Genomic DNA, 19,581 nt, shown 5'->3' with positions numbered 1-19,581 from the left:
CCGCACATTCAGCTGACATAATCACACTTCAAATAAACGAAAAAAAAACGATCCAGTGATGAAATGTTTTCTGTGATGACACACATCTTGTGGGATGTCCCAACTGGCGGGATAATCACACAACGCGCACACGTCCGATAATGACACGTCCAATTCGCGAACTAATGACTCATTTGAACCGATTCGTTTTAATGAATGGTTAAAACAACTGATCTTTCCAACACTGAACTCACGGGACGTTTAATCGGTGTATAACTAATCGGTAACACTTTACGGTTCCATTTATTACAGAAATTACATAAAAAGTACAGTTTGCTTAGTCAAGTGTAAGCATTAAAACGACTTGTTTTTCCCCCCGAAAAAGACTACTTTTTCCCACACAGTGCTATCAGGAATCGATAAGAGAATCGTTAAAGAATCGGATCGATAAGCAGAATCGTTAGTGGCATTGATATTGATAAAATCTTATCAATTCCCATCCCTAATAAATACTGTTTGTTTTCTCACACAAACCGCTCGTTTCGTGTCTTAGGCCATCAATGTATACTTACATTTACGAGTCATTAAATCATGTTTAATTTGGACTTCTCTGTGCATGCTCTTTGAGGTGGACCCAATATACCTGCATTATACACACACACACACACACACACACACACACACACACACACACACACACACACACACACACACACACACACACACACACACACACACACACAAGCACACACACACACACACACACAAGCACACACAAATATATATATATATATATATATATGAGTTAGCATAGAGGTGCTATGGGATTGGGAACTTCTAAGCTTAAGTTTTGTCTCTATCAAAGACTCTTCGAAAACTTGAAACTTAAAAGTGGTTAACCCAGAGGAACGATGCAATGAAATGCTATAGACGTCTATCTTATTCCCTTAAGTTATTGTGATAGTGTCGCTATACGTTTCTGGCACACAGATGATGAGAACAGTTCCACTCGGCGTGTGATTCAGAGAAGAGCACTTATAATGTGGTCGATCAGGGTCGCACACAAACATGCACAAACAGCAGCACTGATTGATCTCCTGGGATATTTCAGTTTCCAAAACAGGAGTTGCGACCTCACACCTGGCCGTCGGCCGAGCCCGGAGGATAGCCTGCAGACATTACCAATCAACATGAACAGACAATATCTGTGATGATGACTAGACTACAAGACTAGATATGTGACACACTAACAGCCAATTGCAAATGTTATTTATACACTGTGGAAAGAGAACACTATTTGTTTAGGGACCCTTCACAGAAGTTCACTTCCACATGGCCTTTAATGAAGTGATCATCCGAATTTCATTATTTGAGATAGCATTACCTATTTGATATTGGATATTTTTTTGCCACGAAATTTAATTTTATTATAACATGAGGGGAGTAGTGATACCTTGGAAAGGTTTTGGCTTTCAAAACCCACAAAAATATTTCGAATTTTTGACATTTTCAGGTTTTTGTAAACCACATTAGTTTTATTTACAACAGTCAATAAAAAAAGTAACTTTACTATTCAAAATAAATTCGTAATGACCTATAGGTACAGACATGTACATTTATTCTGTTCCAAAAACTAGCGAGCTACCTTTCACTGTAAACAATTATTTTCATGATTTGTTATCACAACTTTTTTATCTTTTGTCAATTCAACTTATAAGATATAATGTGGTTCAGATAACATAATATTTTCGAGCTAAACCAATCTCCTTAATAGTAATAACTCAAATGTTTTTATTTCAATGAACTAAAAATTTTAAGGCAGCCAGGAAACTTACTTTTTTAATTAAAAAGCAGTTTAAGTTTAAGGCAGTTGCCTTTCAAGCCAATGCGTTTTTGCATTGCATTACAGTGCTTTTCTATTGTTTTCCCATGTAACAATGCGATAGATTGACGTGTTTGAACACTGTGCGTTCATTTTTCGTCTTTTGCGGCACCTAGTGCATGTGTTCTAAGAATTTTTTTTTTAAGTGTCTCTAGACCTTGTTTTTTCACAGTTCTTAAAATAGGGGCCTAAAAAACAAGAACAGTGTGTGGGATGTGCATGGCTGATATGAAGAACACACTCTATAGTCTCTGCAAATTATCACTTGCAGTGAGAAAAACAAAAGTAGAAACATCTTTCCTGTGAAAGTCTGACTTCATCAACAGCTCATCACCTTCACGAATTCATCAGCTTGTGCAAGCGACAGCAATCAGGAGATTAACCTTTCATTCAAGGCATAAACGCGGCAGAAGACACACCTCGATTGTGTTTGTGGGTGTATATCCGTGCAAATGTGTGTGTGTGTGTGTGTGTGTGTGTGTGTGTGTGTGTGTGTGTGTGTGTGTGTGTGTGTGTGTGTGTGTGTGCAAAAGGATTGGTGATTGAATAATAAATGCACAGGGGACACCTCATGGTGTTTACCAGCCTGGTAGAAACACCTGCTCTCCCACACACACACACACACACACACACACACACACACACACACACACACACACACACACACACACACACAGTAACTGCTCTCTCACACACACACACACACACACACACACACTTTCAGTTACCATTCACACCTCCACTAGCACATAACAAATAATTAAAACCCAGAGAGTACAATCTGTTTTTGAAAAAAGGTAAACAACAAAGTGTTCATGCGACATAACTGAAGACTTAAAGTGACAGTTCACCCAAAAATGAAAATTAGCGCGTGATTTACTCAACCTTAAGTTATCATAGGTGTATATGCCTTCCTTCTTTCAGACGAATACAATCGGAGTTATATTAAAAAATGTCCTGGTTCTTCCAAGCTTTATAATGGCAATGAATGGTCCATCAAAAACCATATCCTTCAAAAAAAATACTCCACAAGGCTCTGGGGGGTTTATAAAGGCATTCTGAAGTGATGTGCTTGTTTTAAAAAAATATTCTTATTTACGTTAAAAAGTGAAATTCTAGCTTACGCACAAATGGCCATATGCAGTTTAATTACATATAAAGCACAACCCGGAAGTGCGTCATGGCGTAGCGTAAATATCAGCAGTACGTCACATTGCTCACATAAGTTGCGCTTAGACTTAAGTGAAATCCGTATGTTTGTTGGCCGGAGGCTAGTTGTTTTACTTTATAAAGTTTTAAATATGGATATTTTTCTAACACAATTGCATCACGTTGCTTCAGAAGGCATTTTTTAACCCCCGGAGCTGTGTGGAATATTTTTATGATGGATGGATGCACTTTTATGGACTTCAAAACAGAAACGGCCATTCACTGCCATTATTAAGCTTGGAAGAGCCAGGAGATCTTTTAATATAACTCTGATTGTATTCGTCTGGAAGAAGAATCTCATATACACCTAGGAAGGCTTGATGGTGAGTAAATCATGGGCTAATTTTCATTTTTGGGTGAACTATCCCTTTAATTTTTCTCTCTTTACAGAGAAAAACAAACATCAAACGTCAATGTCAAATTACCGTTAATACCAAGCATGTGGCTTTCACTTTAAATATTTGTGCTGCCACCTAAACTGCTCTGACAACACTCTGGATGACACGCCATGCTCATCTCGTCGTGGGTTAAACCAACACTCACAACAGCCTGTAACTGCATCTGCTAATAAGCAGCTAATGGAAATTCAACATGCCCTAGTGTGCTTCACATCAATGAAAGGGAAACCATTAAATCGCTATGGCAACTCAGCAATGATTTGGTTCAGCTCAGTGCCTATTCTGAGGGATTATGGGTTCTTCGTAATCAAATCAAGTATACCTGGAGGAAACGGTGCCTCATAGCTGGGTATCCCAGAACCGAAACATTCTGCTTTTAAACAGGATAATGTTACTGTATAGCAAAACAGAGCGAAACCAAGCATCATTATTATTGCTCATACTTAGTAAAAAGAATTTGAACAATCCCATAACTTAAGTAGATTGTGTAGATCTTATTGAGTGATCTTTAAATTTGATGTTTATGTGGCTATTCAAAAGTAGACTTTGATTCTGATAACATTAATCACAGAAAATTGTTGTATAATTATATTATATAGATCAGCATTGTTATTGGTAACTAAAAAAAAAATATATATATATAGTGTTATAAAAATATAAAATATAATTGAACAACTTAAATGAAAATGAGAAATGTTGCCAAGGTCAATTAACTGAAATGAAATAAGTTGAAGAACTAAAATTGTTAAAACTAAAACTGAAATACATATAAATTAAAGCTAATTATAAAAATTAAATAAAAACTAATAAAGTAAGTAAGCACATAACAAATTTGCTAAAACTTAAACAAAAATGAAACTAAAGCTGAATATATAAAAAAGCAGCTAATTCAAAATATTAATAACCATACAGTATAAATAATACTAAAACAACAGGTCTACAGTGTTCAGAATCGATTTTTTTTTACTCTTAAAAGCATTATAGTGCTTCTTTCTTGTGCAGACCATAAAATTGTTAATAATAATAATAATAATAATATAATAATAAAATCTTATATCACGATATGAGTATTTATATTTCATGATAACGATATATATCACAATATAGTTATTTTTGCTTTAAATAAGGTCAAGATTTTTGATACCACTGAAATTTCATAATTCGTATAACCCTTTTCAATATCATTTAAAAAACTAATACTAGACTAAAATAACACTCAAACTTACTGAAGAAAAATAAACAGTGATAAAGAAAGAGCAAAGAATACAAACGTAAGTTATGAATATAACTATGGATCTGTGAGACCGAAGAATGACCGTCACTACGGTCTAATAGGATGATAACCTTCGTTCCGCCTTCTCTCTCTCTCTTTCGAGACCTTATGTAACAAAGTCATCCCCATGACCCCAGAAGCGGAACATCACGCGCTATACAAGGCTCGTTCTCTTACCTTGAACGCCCTATTGTTCTGAGCGACAAGGATAGTGATGGACTTAAAATCTGTTTTGACCTCACACTGACTGCCACTACGGTCTAATAGGATTACTCATGTCAACAGGGTCGCGAGGAACTACAGAATCCGAACTATTCGAACCTTGCTGGGCAACAGACATCAAAACTGCAGTGCTGACAGGCGTTGTGCCAGTTACGTCAACTCTGTAAAATTTTGCAAATGTACATGGTGTAGACCATAATGCTGCAACACAAATCTCCCCCACCGGAACTCCTTTTAGTGCGGCCCATTAAGTAGCTACACTTCTGGTTGAGTGGGCCCGTATTCCCATAGGAACTGGTAACCCTCTTTCCGTATAAGCCTGGGAAATAACCTCAACCAAACAATGTGATAAACGTTGCTTAGAAAGTGGCAACCCCAGTCTGGCCTTTCCATAGCAAACAAAAAGCTGAGAATGAGACTTCATCAAGGTCTGAGTAAAATGTACATAGGTGCGTAATGCCCTTACTTAGCATAGGGTGAGCAAACTCTGCTGATCTGCCTGTGTAGAAGGGGGTTGAACTACCTCCAGAACTTAATTTCTGAACTGAGGATTAAGCACTTTTGGTAAAAAGGCAGGGTTGGGCCAGAGCGTCACCCCTGTGCCACCCGGCCTCCAACCCAAACAATCTTCAGTAATGGATAGCGCACACAATTCTCCTACCCTTTTAGCAGAGCATATAGCCAAGAGAAAAGCTCTCTTGAGAGACAAAGTTTTTAAATCTGCATCAGCCATAGGCTCGTATGGGGGTTAAGTGAGAGAGTATAGTACAAAAGGCAAATCCCAATTGGGTACCCGCAAAGTGCGATTTGGACATAAGCGACGAGCTCCCTTCAGGAACTGACATACCAAGGGATGTTGGCCTAATGGCTGGCCATCCACTCCCCCATGAAATGCTGAAATAGCTGAAGCATAAACCCTGATTGTACTGGCTGCTTTGCCCTGATCCAGTTGAGCCTGCAGGAATCTAAGGATAAATGTTACCGAAAAGGTTATTGAGGGAAGGGGGGGAAAGCATATAATTAGCCTGTCGGCCACTCTTGTGACAGAGCATCCAGGCCTAAACTGCCTTCTTGTACCGTGAGGGAGTACCATCCCAGGCAATGGATCGTCTCCCTGGAATCAAAGAGATCTACATGAGCTGTCCCGTATCGGGTCCAAATTTGGCCTTTTGCCTCCGTGTGCAACCGCCACTATTCTGGGACAGGCCCTGTTCTGGACAAAATGTCTGTTGCTCTGTTTGTCACACCTGGGATGTAGATAGCTCTCTTAGTGAGAACAGCCGTGGCCATGTCCACGTCAGCAGTTTTGCTGCTACCTGGAGACACCATAGCGACTTTGTCCCTCCTTGGTGATCTATGTGGTAAACTGCTGAGGTACTGTCTGTTCTCATGAAAATGGTAACAGACCCTTGAGAGCACATTAATGTGTTCTGATGACCAAGGGGGATCCCATTTGCCCCTTACTGACCTGCCTTCCCAAATGGCTCCCCAGCTTGTCAGTGATGCGTCTGTTGTTATCACTGATTTTCTGTGAGGAAGAATGCCCAGTGGGGTTCCCCTGCTGAGAAAGTCCTTGTCCCTCCAATGGAGTAAGGCCCGCATGCAGGCCTTTGTCACCAACTTTGTTCTTCTGTCTTTTTTTGGATGAAGACGAAAATAATTGAACCATCTTTGTATCTGCCGTGTCCTCAGTAGGCCTAAGGGAATCACCATTGATGCTGCCGCCATCAGTCCTACCAGCTTCTGAACCCTGTGGGCTGTCACAAGCTTCCCTTTCTGGAAATGACCTAACGCCTTCTCCAGGCCTTCTATTCTCTGGTGAGTGAGGTATGCTTCCATTGTAATGGAACTAGAATATTTTATGGCTAAAATATAGACCCAGGAATTTCACCTGCTGTTGAGGCTGAATACTGCTCTTCTTCCAGTTCACCGTGAACCCCAGGGACTGAATGTGAGATAGTACCTCCTCTGTGTTCCTGATCACCTGCTCTAGAGAAGGCTTTAGCACAAATTAACCAATACCGGTACTATACCTCACAACTGAAGGGGAGCTAGGGCGGCTGAGTTCACCCATAGTAAAAACTCTTTGTGCCAAAAACAGGCTGAACAGTAGAACCTGGAACTGAAAGGCTTGGCCTTGAAAAGCAAATCGGAGAAAAGGCCTGTGCTCTGGACTAATTGAAATATGGAAATATGCGTCCTTTAAATCCAGAGACGTGAACCATTCTCCTGCACGTATGGACTGCATTACCATCTTTGTATGAATCATTTTGAATGAAAGAATTTTTAAGTACTGGTTGAGGTGCCTGAGATCTAGAATGGGACAATGACCACCATCTGTTTTTGGAATTATGAAATAGGTTGAATAAAACCCAAGTCTGCTGTGTGTTGAAAGGAACCTTTGCGATTGCTCCTTTTTGTAATAGAGCTTGCACCTCTTCCCTCAATACGGGGTCCAAAAGTGGGTCCTTGACAATAGTCATTCTAACCCTTGATTAAAAGGGGGGCGCCGTCGAAACTGTAGCCGATACCCGTGACTTATTGTGGATAAAACCCAATGGTCTGAGACCACTCTCTCCCAACTGGCCCGTGAAAGTTGGGAGGGACTGTTAACGGCCAGCCCCTGACCCCTATACAGGTCCGCCATAGCCCTGCACCCCGTCTTGAAAGTCTCTGTTGGCTTCCACCACGGGACTGAGATGTGTGGCAGGATTTTTTCTTTGGGCACAAAAGCTCTGCCCTTCAACACTAACAGGATTGCCACTCATGTGTCTAGACCAGTGGTTCTCAACCTCTCCTGCAGGGACCCCTTGACTGGACATGTTTTTGTTTTAACCCTAAAAATGGCACACCTGATTCAATTAATTAAAGGCTCAAAGGTTAATGTGTAGCTGACTAATTGAATCAAGTGTGCCATTTCAGGGTGAAAACAAAAAAAATTCCTGTTGGGGGTCCCTGCAGTGGAAGGTTGAGAACCACTGTTCTAGACCAAGCAGGTTGATGCAGCCTTTGTTTTGCTCGAGACCTCTGTCTGAAGACTGGAGTTGGTTTATGACAAGCCCGCTGGACAGCTTCTCTCGTTGTAATGGAGCGCTTAGCCCTATCAGCACCTCCTGAGAATCTGAATTAAAAATGTGACTGGGAATTACTGGCGAATTCATTAGTTCTTCTTTTGGTCTCTGGCAAAGAGGTTTGTACCAGTCATACCTGTCTACGACATAACACAGCCGAAGACATAGCCTGTCCCACATCACGTGTCAATTTTGAGAATCAAAAAAGCAGAATCAACAAGGTTCCTAGAATCCTGGTCATCCGGACTTACTGTTTTCCGTAAGGCTGCAGAGAAGATAGCCAAAGCATTGCCTGTACGAGCTTCACGTGCAGTGGCATTAAATGATTGTGAGATCAGACGGTCAGTTTTTTTGGCACACTCTTTCTTGGGAGAGCGAGGGTTAGCAGATGCATAGGCTGGTCTGAGAGTTGTCCATGATGCTATTTCTTGTTCTACCTGTGGCATGTGCCCCAGTCCTGTTTCTTTTGGGTAATGGGCATTGGCCAACCGTCTGCAGCCTGCATTGAATTGAGGCTTCTGAGATGGTTTCTTCCATGCTGTCCTTAACATTGAGGTATAATCATCTGCCACTGGAATGCAAGATGGAGAATTAGTCTAAGGTATGCCTTCCCAGACAACCCCGACAGGAGCTGGGTCAGGCACAGAAGGCTGCAAACAAAGAATTTTTGCTAAACTAAATACTAGCAACAAGAATATTCGCTGGAACATCATCCCTTCCTGTTGATTCACCATCCACTTCGGCAGAATCTGAATGGGGTACCTCTCCTTGGCTCTCTCCTTCTGCCTGCTGTGCATTATCAATCAGCAAGTCGGGAGCAAGAAGAGATAATATATCAGCATCTTCTGCGTCAGTGTCAGGATTACCCTACTGCGCAGGTGAAGGAATGCATTCTTGACAAGGAGGTAGTGATGGTGAAAATGAGTGACGAGCTTCAGCTCTATCCATCCTCTGTGCTAAACTATGAATAGCAGCCAGGATCTGTAGTTGAGTGTCTGTGTTGCCACCCTCCACTGGTGGAGCAAGACTTTGGTGTTTAGCCACTTCCACCACCCTCTCATGGCTTGATCTGTGTGGTTCATGGCGACTAGTGAGTGCTTGCTACCCTCACACCAGGTAAGGCCACACACAATCCCACTGACTGCGAACAGCAGTGAAGGGTATATCATGTCAAATAATAACAAAAGCAAAAAAGGCCTGCACTAGTATGCTAATGTACTTAGCAGGCCTATATCAAACCCCAACAGCTGCGAATAGTGATATAGGGCTCCAAAAGGCAACAATACTCACCAAAATTTTGTAACGAAGTATATTCAATAGGTTACTGATGGATACTCTGAAAGAAAACAGAAATAATCCATAATATTGAATGGCTAGTATGTAGAAACTAGCCTCAAATATCAAATAATAAACTTATCACAATTCAAGCACATACAGCATGAATTTAGTGATTGGAACAGATAAATACAAAAATAAAACACCACAATTCACAGGGGCACAAGGCAGCTGCACCACTTGGGTGATGAATGGACCTGTACCAGGTCTCTAAGGCGAGAAAGGTAAAGAGAACGAGCCGGAAGTTTAACCCCCTATTTATAGCGCATGATGTTCCGCTTCTGGGGTCATGGGGATGACTTTGTTACATAAGGTCTTGAGAGAAGGCGGAATGAAGGTTATTATCCTATTAGACCGTAGTGACGGTCAGAGTGAGGTCGAAACAGATCTACAATAGAACAAAGACAAGTGAAATAGACCTACCGGAAAAACTTCAAGGACTAGAAATAAGAAAAACTACACAAATTGTATAAAGTAATGAAATTAATAAAAACAAAACAAATTCATAGTCTTTACTGCATAAATTAAATATACATTTATTCTTATTAAAGTTGCAAAAGTTATTCAGTCAAGAGTAGTGAGAGATTTTCTCTTTTTTTGATGTTGTTGTTTGATTAACATCAATAACGACAGCAGGTATATTAGGCTCCTGTCCCTTTAAGAACGAATACACGGATCCAATATATTCGTGGGCAAATACATGGTCACTTTGACATATAGTTATGTGTATTTAACCGTTTAACCGGCTGACAAATTTCTCCGGTTTAATCATGTCTACATCACCCACCCCTATTGTATACAAGTAATACTAAAATAACACTGACTTGTGAGTGGGACATTGCATTTGCACCAACATTTCCTGTAGCTAAGACAATACAGATGGTACTAGTAATCCCAAGAACATGGGTTTAATTTTCAAAGCAAGCATAAAATTGGTTTTGACCATCTACATTGATGTTACATTTAAATTGAATATTTATACGACTCTTTCATTGAACGATCAGTTTTCACAAGGGTTTAATGGTTTTAACTTCTGACATTGGACAGCAGCTGAATGGACCTCCATGCCCGTTTGTAAGACATCTGAGCACACTTCACTGTGTGCTGTAGACCTGGTGATAAACAGGCTACCTCCTGCTGTGCCCCGGTGTGACTCTTTCAGGCTGGGAGAACGAGTGCTAGTCATGTTATTGGAAACAGGGCCATATGTCTTCCTGAGAAACCCCAAATGCAGTCTTGCTTGTCCAGAGGCGCATAAAGCTAAGCAGATCTCGCACAACTATGCTGACCTGACAAAAGTTAGTCAAACTGCTGACCGTTCTGTGCTCTTACTGTCTGTCAATCACTGAAATGAGAGTATGAGAGAGTACGGGGTCAGCAGCAACAGCAGAAGCGGGCACAGGCGATCCATACTCCCAATTGATTTTAGATTATTCCAGTGCTTTTAAACCGCCCACAAACCGCCAGCCCTCGCAAAGAACGCTGGGAAGTGCCGTAGTTCATACAGTGCCACTAATAAGGTTGGGCATGTGATCTGTTGTGGAGCAGAATGAAATGCAAAAAAAAAAAAAACACACAAACAGAGTCAAAAACATTAGGCTAACTTGGTAACTTAATGTAGACAATAAAGCAGGTGAAAAAAATCATTTATAGATTACTGCTCAAAAGTTTGGGGTCATATATATTTATATATATGTAGTGGAAACCATGATATATATTTTTTTCTCAGTTGAATATATATATATATATATATATATATATATATATATATATATATATATATATATATAATATTAAGTTGTTTTCAACTGTGATATTAACAAATGTTTCTTATTGATTTTCTTAAGGATCATGTGACACAGAAGACTGGAGTAATGATGCTTAACATTCAGTTTTGCAACATAGGAATAAATGGCATTTAAATGACATAGAAAACAGCCATTTTAAATTGTAATAATATTTTACAACAGTACTGTATTTTGTATCAAATAAATGCAGCCTTGGTGACAAAAAGAGATTTAACAGTTAAAAAAAGTACAGACCCCAAACTATTGAAGAGTAGTATTCATTTAAGTACTTTCCACCCGTTTTATTGTCAAAAGTCATAGCTAGGGATCTGAATATCATAGAGACTCTTGGGCTCTTTTTGGCCCAGAAGACCCTACAGTAACCACCCAAAGCATTTGCTCCCACCACCTATTCTATTTTAGGCTGTTATATAAATATGTCCTGCACAGCATCATTTCACATAAAAATGCTGTGTAAATAAATATTTTGATTAGTGGTACAAAAACTGCCAACCCTACTCTATTAACCAAAAATAGCTCTGGCTACTGGCCAGCGGCTCTCTCTTAGTTAATGGAAAACTGCTTCAGTCACAGTTTTACTTCTTAGTTACACCATTATATTTTTGGAACATTGTTTTAAAATCTTTAGGTTTAGGTTTTTCAGGTTTTCAAACTAGGAACAAATCATGCAAAAGAAAAGAAAGCCAAATGTACAAGAAACAATGTACAAAGATACAAATGTAAAATAATGATCACTTTTCATTCTAATTAGCCTAAACTGCCTAAAAAACTATTCTTATTATTTATAAGAAAATAGATTAATACATGTATTCAGCAAAGACACATTAAATTGATAAAAAAGTGCATAATCTTACAAAACATTTCTATTCGAAATAAATGCTCTTTTTCATTTTTTTTCATTAAATAATTCTGAAAAGACATATATATATATATATATATCATGATTTCCATAAATTTATTAGGCAACAAAAACTCTTTTCAACAGATAATATAAGAACCATTGATAATAATAAGAACCATTCAGTAGGACTACAAATAATAACTGATAAAGCAAATCATCATATTAGAATGATTTCTGAAGGATCATGTGACTAAAGACTGGAGTAATGATGCTGAAAATTCAATTTTGACCACAGGAATAAAAAACATTTTAAAATATAACTGAATAGAAAACAGTTCTTTTAAATTGTAATAATATTTCACAAAATTAATATTTTTACTTAATTTTTAATCAAATAAATACAGCCTTGTAACTGTAATTGTAACTGAAACTGTATTCAGGAACTTTGAATAACACACATGCACACTGACACCGCCGTGACAAAAATGTAAGTCTAATGTACATTTGCTAAGCATTGCAATTATGTGTACTTATCGAGGATTACCCAACCCTCTAAATGACATCCTCAGAAAACAGTCTGTTTAATCTGAACGAGTGTCCACAGGAGTCACTTTGTCAAACATTTACTAAAGGAAGTTATTATGGTGTTGATAAACGGAGTTTGTAGAATAACTACATGAGAGCAGGGACACGAGGGATTGGGTGGGGGTGAAGAGGCATGACAGTTTTTTAGCACTGAGTACATCAACAACTGTTAAAACAACATGGAACAAACAGCCTCCACCCAAAAGCTAAATACAGTCTGTTGCTCTTGGATACAAGCAGATCTAACAACAAACATCGCTTTCATGAGAATCGGAATACATCAGGAATATATCTGTAACGTGCTGAAATATATCTGTAACGTATTGTATAACAACGTAAGCATGTGAAATGCGTCCAGATCCTGTTTGATCAGAATCAACTCCTCAAATAAAAGCACAACAGATGTGGAGAAGAAACCACAAAGATATCAGAACTAGGGTTTCTAGCATATTTCTATGCCTTTGTTAAGGTGTTATGGGTAGTTGATAGGGTATTCTTTGTGTTTGCTTACTAACCCACTAGTATCTTACTGTGCTTAAGCAGTCAAATACACAAATAATAATGTCAAAATGCCGGTCTTGGCGAGAGTATTCACATAAACAATTATATTTAAAGTGAACGTAAACAGTTGAGAAAGAAATTGCATGGTCACAGTATAATGGATATGTACGTCAGGTCTTAAAGTGACAGCAGCCTAATACACCTGCAGCCAAATTATGAGATAATATTAAAAATATCTATATGGCAGGTTTTCCCCATGGTATCGATGTCAAAATTGTGGCCAGTGAAAATGCTGAGTAGCTAGTCACTAGTAAAACAACTAGCAACAGTGGCTAGTGAGCAAAAAAGGAGGTTTATGTTTATCTACATGCTTGTTTATCTACAGGCATGCTAAATATGGTTCTGTGTTTGATTTGGCAGCCGATGTTTAGTGTTTGTTTTGGGTTAAAAGTTCTGTCGACAGACATTTGGCTACAATCGTTCTAAAAATACAAAAGTAACGGTGGCATACAGTCAGTAACGATCACTATAGATCCGCAGTCTTTACTTAAAAAAATCCCTCTGAGGACTGTAGTATAATTTCTTAGAACGATTATATGAAATTCTTGTTTATGAAGCTTATTTTTTTGTAATTCTATAATAATTAGTACAATTAAATAACAGCATATCTAAAAAGTACTGAGAGAACAACAAAAAACAAACCTTTCTGAAACGTCGTTTAACAGCCGTTCTTGAACAGGTTCTGCTCGATCATCTTCACTAACGTTTCCCCGGGTCCGATTGGTTTTATTCACGCCATTGTTTATAATACAACAAAGCACAAAGTACCGGTAAAGGTACGGGGCGTGACGTTTCCGGAAAACGTGCACTAGACGGTTAGCGAATCACAACACACTGGGCCAGCTAACCAATCTGAGCCCATTGCGTAGTTTTGAGGGACTGGCTTCATTATTACCCGGAAACCATCGGACCGTTTTTACAAGGAGGGGAAGAGCAGTGTAGAATAAAGGTAAAATATATGAAAATAATGCAATTTTTAAAAAACGAAGCATGAACACATGTTACAGTGCACCCCACAAACACAATCAAGCCTTTGGAAAAATGCATTTAACCACCTTGGTTTATTGCTTGTCCAAAATGGCCTTCCAGCTTGATCCAGATGGTCATAAATTGTATTTTACAGTGGGCTTATTTGACTCCACGCAAAAGGAAATGGTTTTGGTTTTTCAAAGATGCATCAACTTACATTTCCAGAGTCTCTCACTTACTCAATTAATCAATAGCGGTTTTGGTGAAGCACATTAACAGTTTGACATTGTATCGACATGTTCTCCAGTTTATGAACTACATTTTATGAGGCTGGCTAAGTGTATGTTTAAAGAGTTTGTTTAGGTTGATGAGGTTTTATGAGGATCAGTGTAACATCCCTCAGAGCACTGAGCCACCGTCCACCGCAGCACAAAGTCAAACATGCATGGGAAAGCCTAAGGAAATTCAGCAGAGCATCACGACCGGACAAAATGCCCCCAAAAATCTTTTCCACTAGACTGAACATTGAGGCTCTCGATCCTTACACATTTACTCTGCAGATTATTAATAGAAAATAAAAACTTTGTTTCCATAGCAACAGTTATAGTCCATATGGAAAGTGTCTCCTCCTGTTGCCAAGACAACCAACCCACGATGAGCTCGCAGTTGAACGATGTAGAGAGCTGTTGATCTTTCCCCAAACAAGCCTGGACAACATACACAACTGACCTTAAGAATAGAGTTTAGCCAATATTGAAATCTTAAGAAAGAGAATCTTGTTGAGATTTCCAGTACTAAAAAAGACAGACTTATTTTAACATTTGTTCCAATTGGATTCTGGGACTGTTTAATGTCTTTCTGCATTCTCATTAAACCTACAGAGAAAACCAGACCATCCTAAAACTCTAGTTATATAAATGAAAGCACAATTTCCCCTTCTCTCTGTCCCACACCGTTCCTGCAGACATGATGTCACTGAAGATTCCATTAACACTGAATCCAGGCCTAGGATATGGGCCCTGAGTATTCCCACTCTCGCACTGTGTGAGCAGAGGCCAAAGGTCATCTCACACACCCAAAATCTAAGCAAGCCCCCGCTATAGCCCTAACAATAGCCGCCTTTAAACTGGCTCTGAGTGAAGCATGTGGAACTGTTTAATGAGGGTCTAGAGTTTGGAATTTAGAATGGTTCCTGTTCAGATCTAGCCTGGCTCCGCCCTCCTACGCACTTCTGCTCAATTTCATTTTCCTTCAGTACTACGTCTGGGATTGCACTGTAGACTTTGGTTTTCTCCGATCAATTTTTTACCGGGCCAATCAGCGAACAGAGGGAGTGGCTGAGAACGATGACGTTGATGTCGACTCGTGCGTTATTTTGAGTTGTAGTTCAAAATAAGAAAGATGCGAGCGAAGCCATTCGGTCCGTTGTGGCAACGCTGCCGAATATCAAGAAGTTAAAGCCGGAGCAAGAACAATCTTTGCTTAGTTTTGTGTTTATGGCCATCCTCCCACGGGGTTCGGGAAAAGACATATGTCACGACCAAACGTCAGCGATTGGTTATGGCAGATAGAGTGACTCTGGGCAGATCCAATAGTTTTAGACTTCAATAGAATACCCGCCTACAAGGAAGTTAACGCTTGTCAATGGAGCGGTGCCAGACTCTCTGTACAAATGAAATGTACGAGAGTCTGGTAGAACCAGGCTAGTTCAGATCTGGTTTGGACGCTAAAAAATGGTTAATGGTTAATGTTTTGGGGCCAGTGCTGCACCGCTACTGAATCTACAGTGCTACAGAAAAACAAATAACGTACAGTTTGCATGTGGTGTAGTTTGAACAAATTACTCCTGTGAGCCGCATCAAATGGTTCTAATCTTGCCTCACTTAAAAGCAATCTTTTATTTCATCAAGTCCAAAACAAAATGGACGAAGAATTTGAATGTGTTATATGTCTGCGCTTCAAAAGATTGTAATAACTGACTTGTTGTTTGTAGTTAAAAATACAAATAGAAAATAGCATTTATTTTGTTCAGTAGATAGCACCATGTATGTAGGATGGGTTTCTTCAAAGGGGGCTAAACAAATTTATTAAAGGGATAGTTAACCCAAAAATGAAAATTCTATCATTTACTCGCCCTCACATCACTTTCGTTCATCTTCAAAACACAAATGAAGATCTTTTTGTTGAAATCTGAGAGATTTCTGTCCCTCAATTGACAGCTACTCAACTACCACTTTGACGTTTCAAAAAGTTCATAAAGAGATCGTAAAACTAATATGAATGACACATGTGTGAAGTTGTTGGAACTGTTGTTGACCCTGTTGAAATCTGAATATCTGGTTTGTTTAAAATAGCTATATTCTACATATTTTAGTAGTGGTGTGTATCTTTGGGTAGACAGGATTCGATGCCATCTAATTGATTCATGATTCACAGGTTTTCAATTCAGGAATGATTTTTGTAAATTCAGGAAGATTCAATCCAATTCACAATGAGATTTGAATTGATTTGATTTTGATTAATGAGTCAGTAAACTAAACTTTACTGTAAACTTTACAATTCCTTTGATTTTCAAATCCAAACCCTAATCCTAACCCGATAGTAAGTACATGTAGTTAATTAACATTACTCAGTTAAATTTTTAGTATTTTGAATCGATTCTTGACCTAAACAAACTATTCACGATTTAAAAAATCCATGTTTCGATGAATATGCATCGGCAAGATTTGTAATCGATTGGTAAAAAAACGTATATCGTTACACCCCTAATTTACAGCATTTTCTCTTCATCTCTGAAATAATGTTCGTCAAGGTTTCTTACACCAAAACCTTTGAAATAAAAAGCCTGCATTCGCTACTGTACCTTTAAGACTTCTATTCGTAAATGATCTGTTATGACAGCTAATTTCCACATACAGTATACTCTGATTCGTCAGGGTGGCCAAGTCACTAAACACTGAATTTTCCCTATTAAAAATCCATTAAAAGCTTGACTTTCTAAACAAACATCATGAACATGCACTTGGAATCAAAGGGAAGTGCCACGCCCACATAGGTCAACACAAAAAGATCCTCAGCCCAAAATTGTAGCATAATTGACTACAGATAAATATGATTAATGTCAGGAAGAAACGACTGCCATCAGCAGAAATGCAAACATCAGCGGTATATTTGTAGCTGCTGAGTCGGAAGTAAAATGTTGTTATACTTACGTTCCCAAAACATCTTTAAAGTCATAGATTTCCTTGATGTGTGATGTTTTCTTTTTCCAAGAGTGTCCATCCTCTCCCAGTGGCATTTTGCTGCGGTCAATGATGGAAAAACTGAGAGAGGAAGAGGAAACCATTCAATTACTATACAATAAAGGTTATGCAAAACATCCCAAAAGATTTTTAGGGAAACTACCCGGAAACCAATCTTCAGCTGAATCCTTTAAACCTTTGACGTATAGGGCTATTCACTTGGACCTTGACCTCACCATGAGGAAATCTTCAGGCTTAAATGACTATAGTATAATTTATAAGTCACATGAAGACACATGATGTGCCTTTTATGAATTAAGACCTTTTACTATGTGTCAGTTGTGATTACTATTAAGACACCATGATGTCACAGCAAGTTCTCCCCAGCTGTCAGTTTTTCCTTGAGCATTTCAAAGAAAGGGGTCTGAAAACACACTAACAATATCTGAACTATCAGCCAGGCCAGTTTCTTTTGACTCAGGCTTCAATAAGACATGAGAATGTAAATTGAGTCAGCCGCAGTTACTTAAAGAATCTTGCAACACCTGTTTGTCCACATGGGTATATCTTGACAGAGAAAGTGCTTTTTATTGGTTGTTCATTTGTACAAAGACAAATATTAAAGTTTGTCCCTTAGTTGCTTAAGCATGGTGGAAATGTAATGAATTATTAGGTCTAACATATTCTCACCATGTCTTTATTTAAGACTTAACATAAGTTTTTTAACTTACCTGTTCTATACCTGATCAAAGCTTCCACCAGAACAAAAAAGGCTCTTTCCATGTCAGTATGGTGTTGAGCGAATCAATCGGGTGAACCAATGATTCAATGGTCCACTCATTAAGAGAGACATTTATTTAATTCCTGAATGAATCAGCTGTATGAACGAATCGAATGAATGAGTGAAAAGTCAATGGGCCAGGCACGACGCAAGTGTTTTTTGCTAGTTTCAGCCTGACGTAGTTATCATTTTCAAGTTTCGCGCCACGTTGTTTAAATAACAAATGCATTTGCGCCCATTTGTGCGCCCATGAGCGTGCTTGGTCTGAGAATGAGGTTTGGTAAGGCGCGTTGCTATTTTGAGGCAACTAAAATATTTTTTTTTGTTATTTAAAGAGCGCGTTAGTAATGTGCGCCTATAGGCGGGTCCACAACGCGTGTACACTGTCCCGTGGATGGTCTGCTCGAAGCGTTCAGTTTTTCCGCTGGCAAATGTAAATAGCGATCTGCCATGGCGCGAGCGCAACTGGCTTTTAAAGAGAATGGGAGATGAGACTCTGATTGATTTATTGCACGTTACGCCCAAACCACACCCATTACTCATTAAGAGAATCGGGACAACCCTTTTAGATAGGGCTGCACGATTAATCGCAATTTAGGCTACATGAAATCACGCTTAAACCGGTTTGGCTTATCTCGATTATGAAATCGCAAAGGCTGCGATTATTTTTTATGCGCAGTTTGTCATTGATGTGACCATGCGCAGATCGTTAAAATAGGACCCGATGACTAACTCATTTAGACATTTACCGCCACCTATTTGCAGTTTTAATTTCTTTTTTAGAGTATTGTTTCATTCTTTTTTTTTTCATATTTCCACATTAATAAAAAAACACATTAAAGGAATAGTTTACCAAATTTTTTGTATTCTGTCATCATTTACTTTCATGGCTGTTGAAGCTTAAAAGTTTTTGTGTAATAAATTCTATGTTGAATCAAATAAAATATATTTTTTCTAATACTACTTTTTATTGTCTATTATGCTTTTCTCATTTAACAACACTGATAACTTTAATGATCTTTTGGGGGTAATTACTCAGCCAAGCTCGATGTGTGATTTATTTGTGATTAATTATATTAATTAATCACCAAATTGTGTAATTAATTAGATTAAAATGTTTAAATCTAAATTTACTTGTAACAACTGATTTTAGTTTTTTCTATTGTTTTATAATTTTACATTTTTATAATTCATGTAGACAAAATAGGCTAGAGTACATATTTGTATCGCATTAGGGCTGTGCGATTAATCGAAATCGTAATAAAATCGCGATTTGAGCATGCGCGATTTCTAAATCGCTTCATAGCACGTTTTTTTTCCTGCGCTCCCGGCTCCAACCTCCCAGTATGCAATCCAAACCAATCAGAATGCAGCGCGCCTAAACTGAGCTCGAGAACGGAACAGACCGGGCGGGTACCAGAGATT

At 38.7% G+C, this 19,581-nt stretch overlaps 1 protein-coding gene across 2 annotated transcripts in view; it reads right to left on the bottom strand.

Moving 5' to 3' along the window:
* camk1b (calcium/calmodulin-dependent protein kinase Ib) overlaps positions 1-19,581 on the bottom strand; it is a 75,414-nt gene that overhangs the window by 47,410 nt on the left and 8,423 nt on the right. For both annotated transcript variants that reach the window (XM_077202641.1, XM_077202640.1), the window contains exon 2: positions 17,346-17,456. In XM_077202641.1, the coding sequence (XP_077058756.1) occupies positions 17,346-17,431 (86 nt within the window). In that variant the 5' untranslated portion in view covers positions 17,432-17,456. The remainder of the gene's footprint in view (positions 1-17,345; positions 17,457-19,581) is intronic.

This window comes from Siphateles boraxobius, unplaced genomic scaffold (genome assembly GCF_051911475.1).
Source record: "Siphateles boraxobius isolate OS27281-9 unplaced genomic scaffold, OSU_SipBor_1 5, whole genome shotgun sequence".
NCBI lineage: Eukaryota > Metazoa > Chordata > Actinopteri > Cypriniformes > Leuciscidae > Siphateles > Siphateles boraxobius.
The sequence above is the reverse complement of the archived record's forward strand: the minus strand, read 5'-3'. Positions and strand labels throughout refer to the sequence as shown.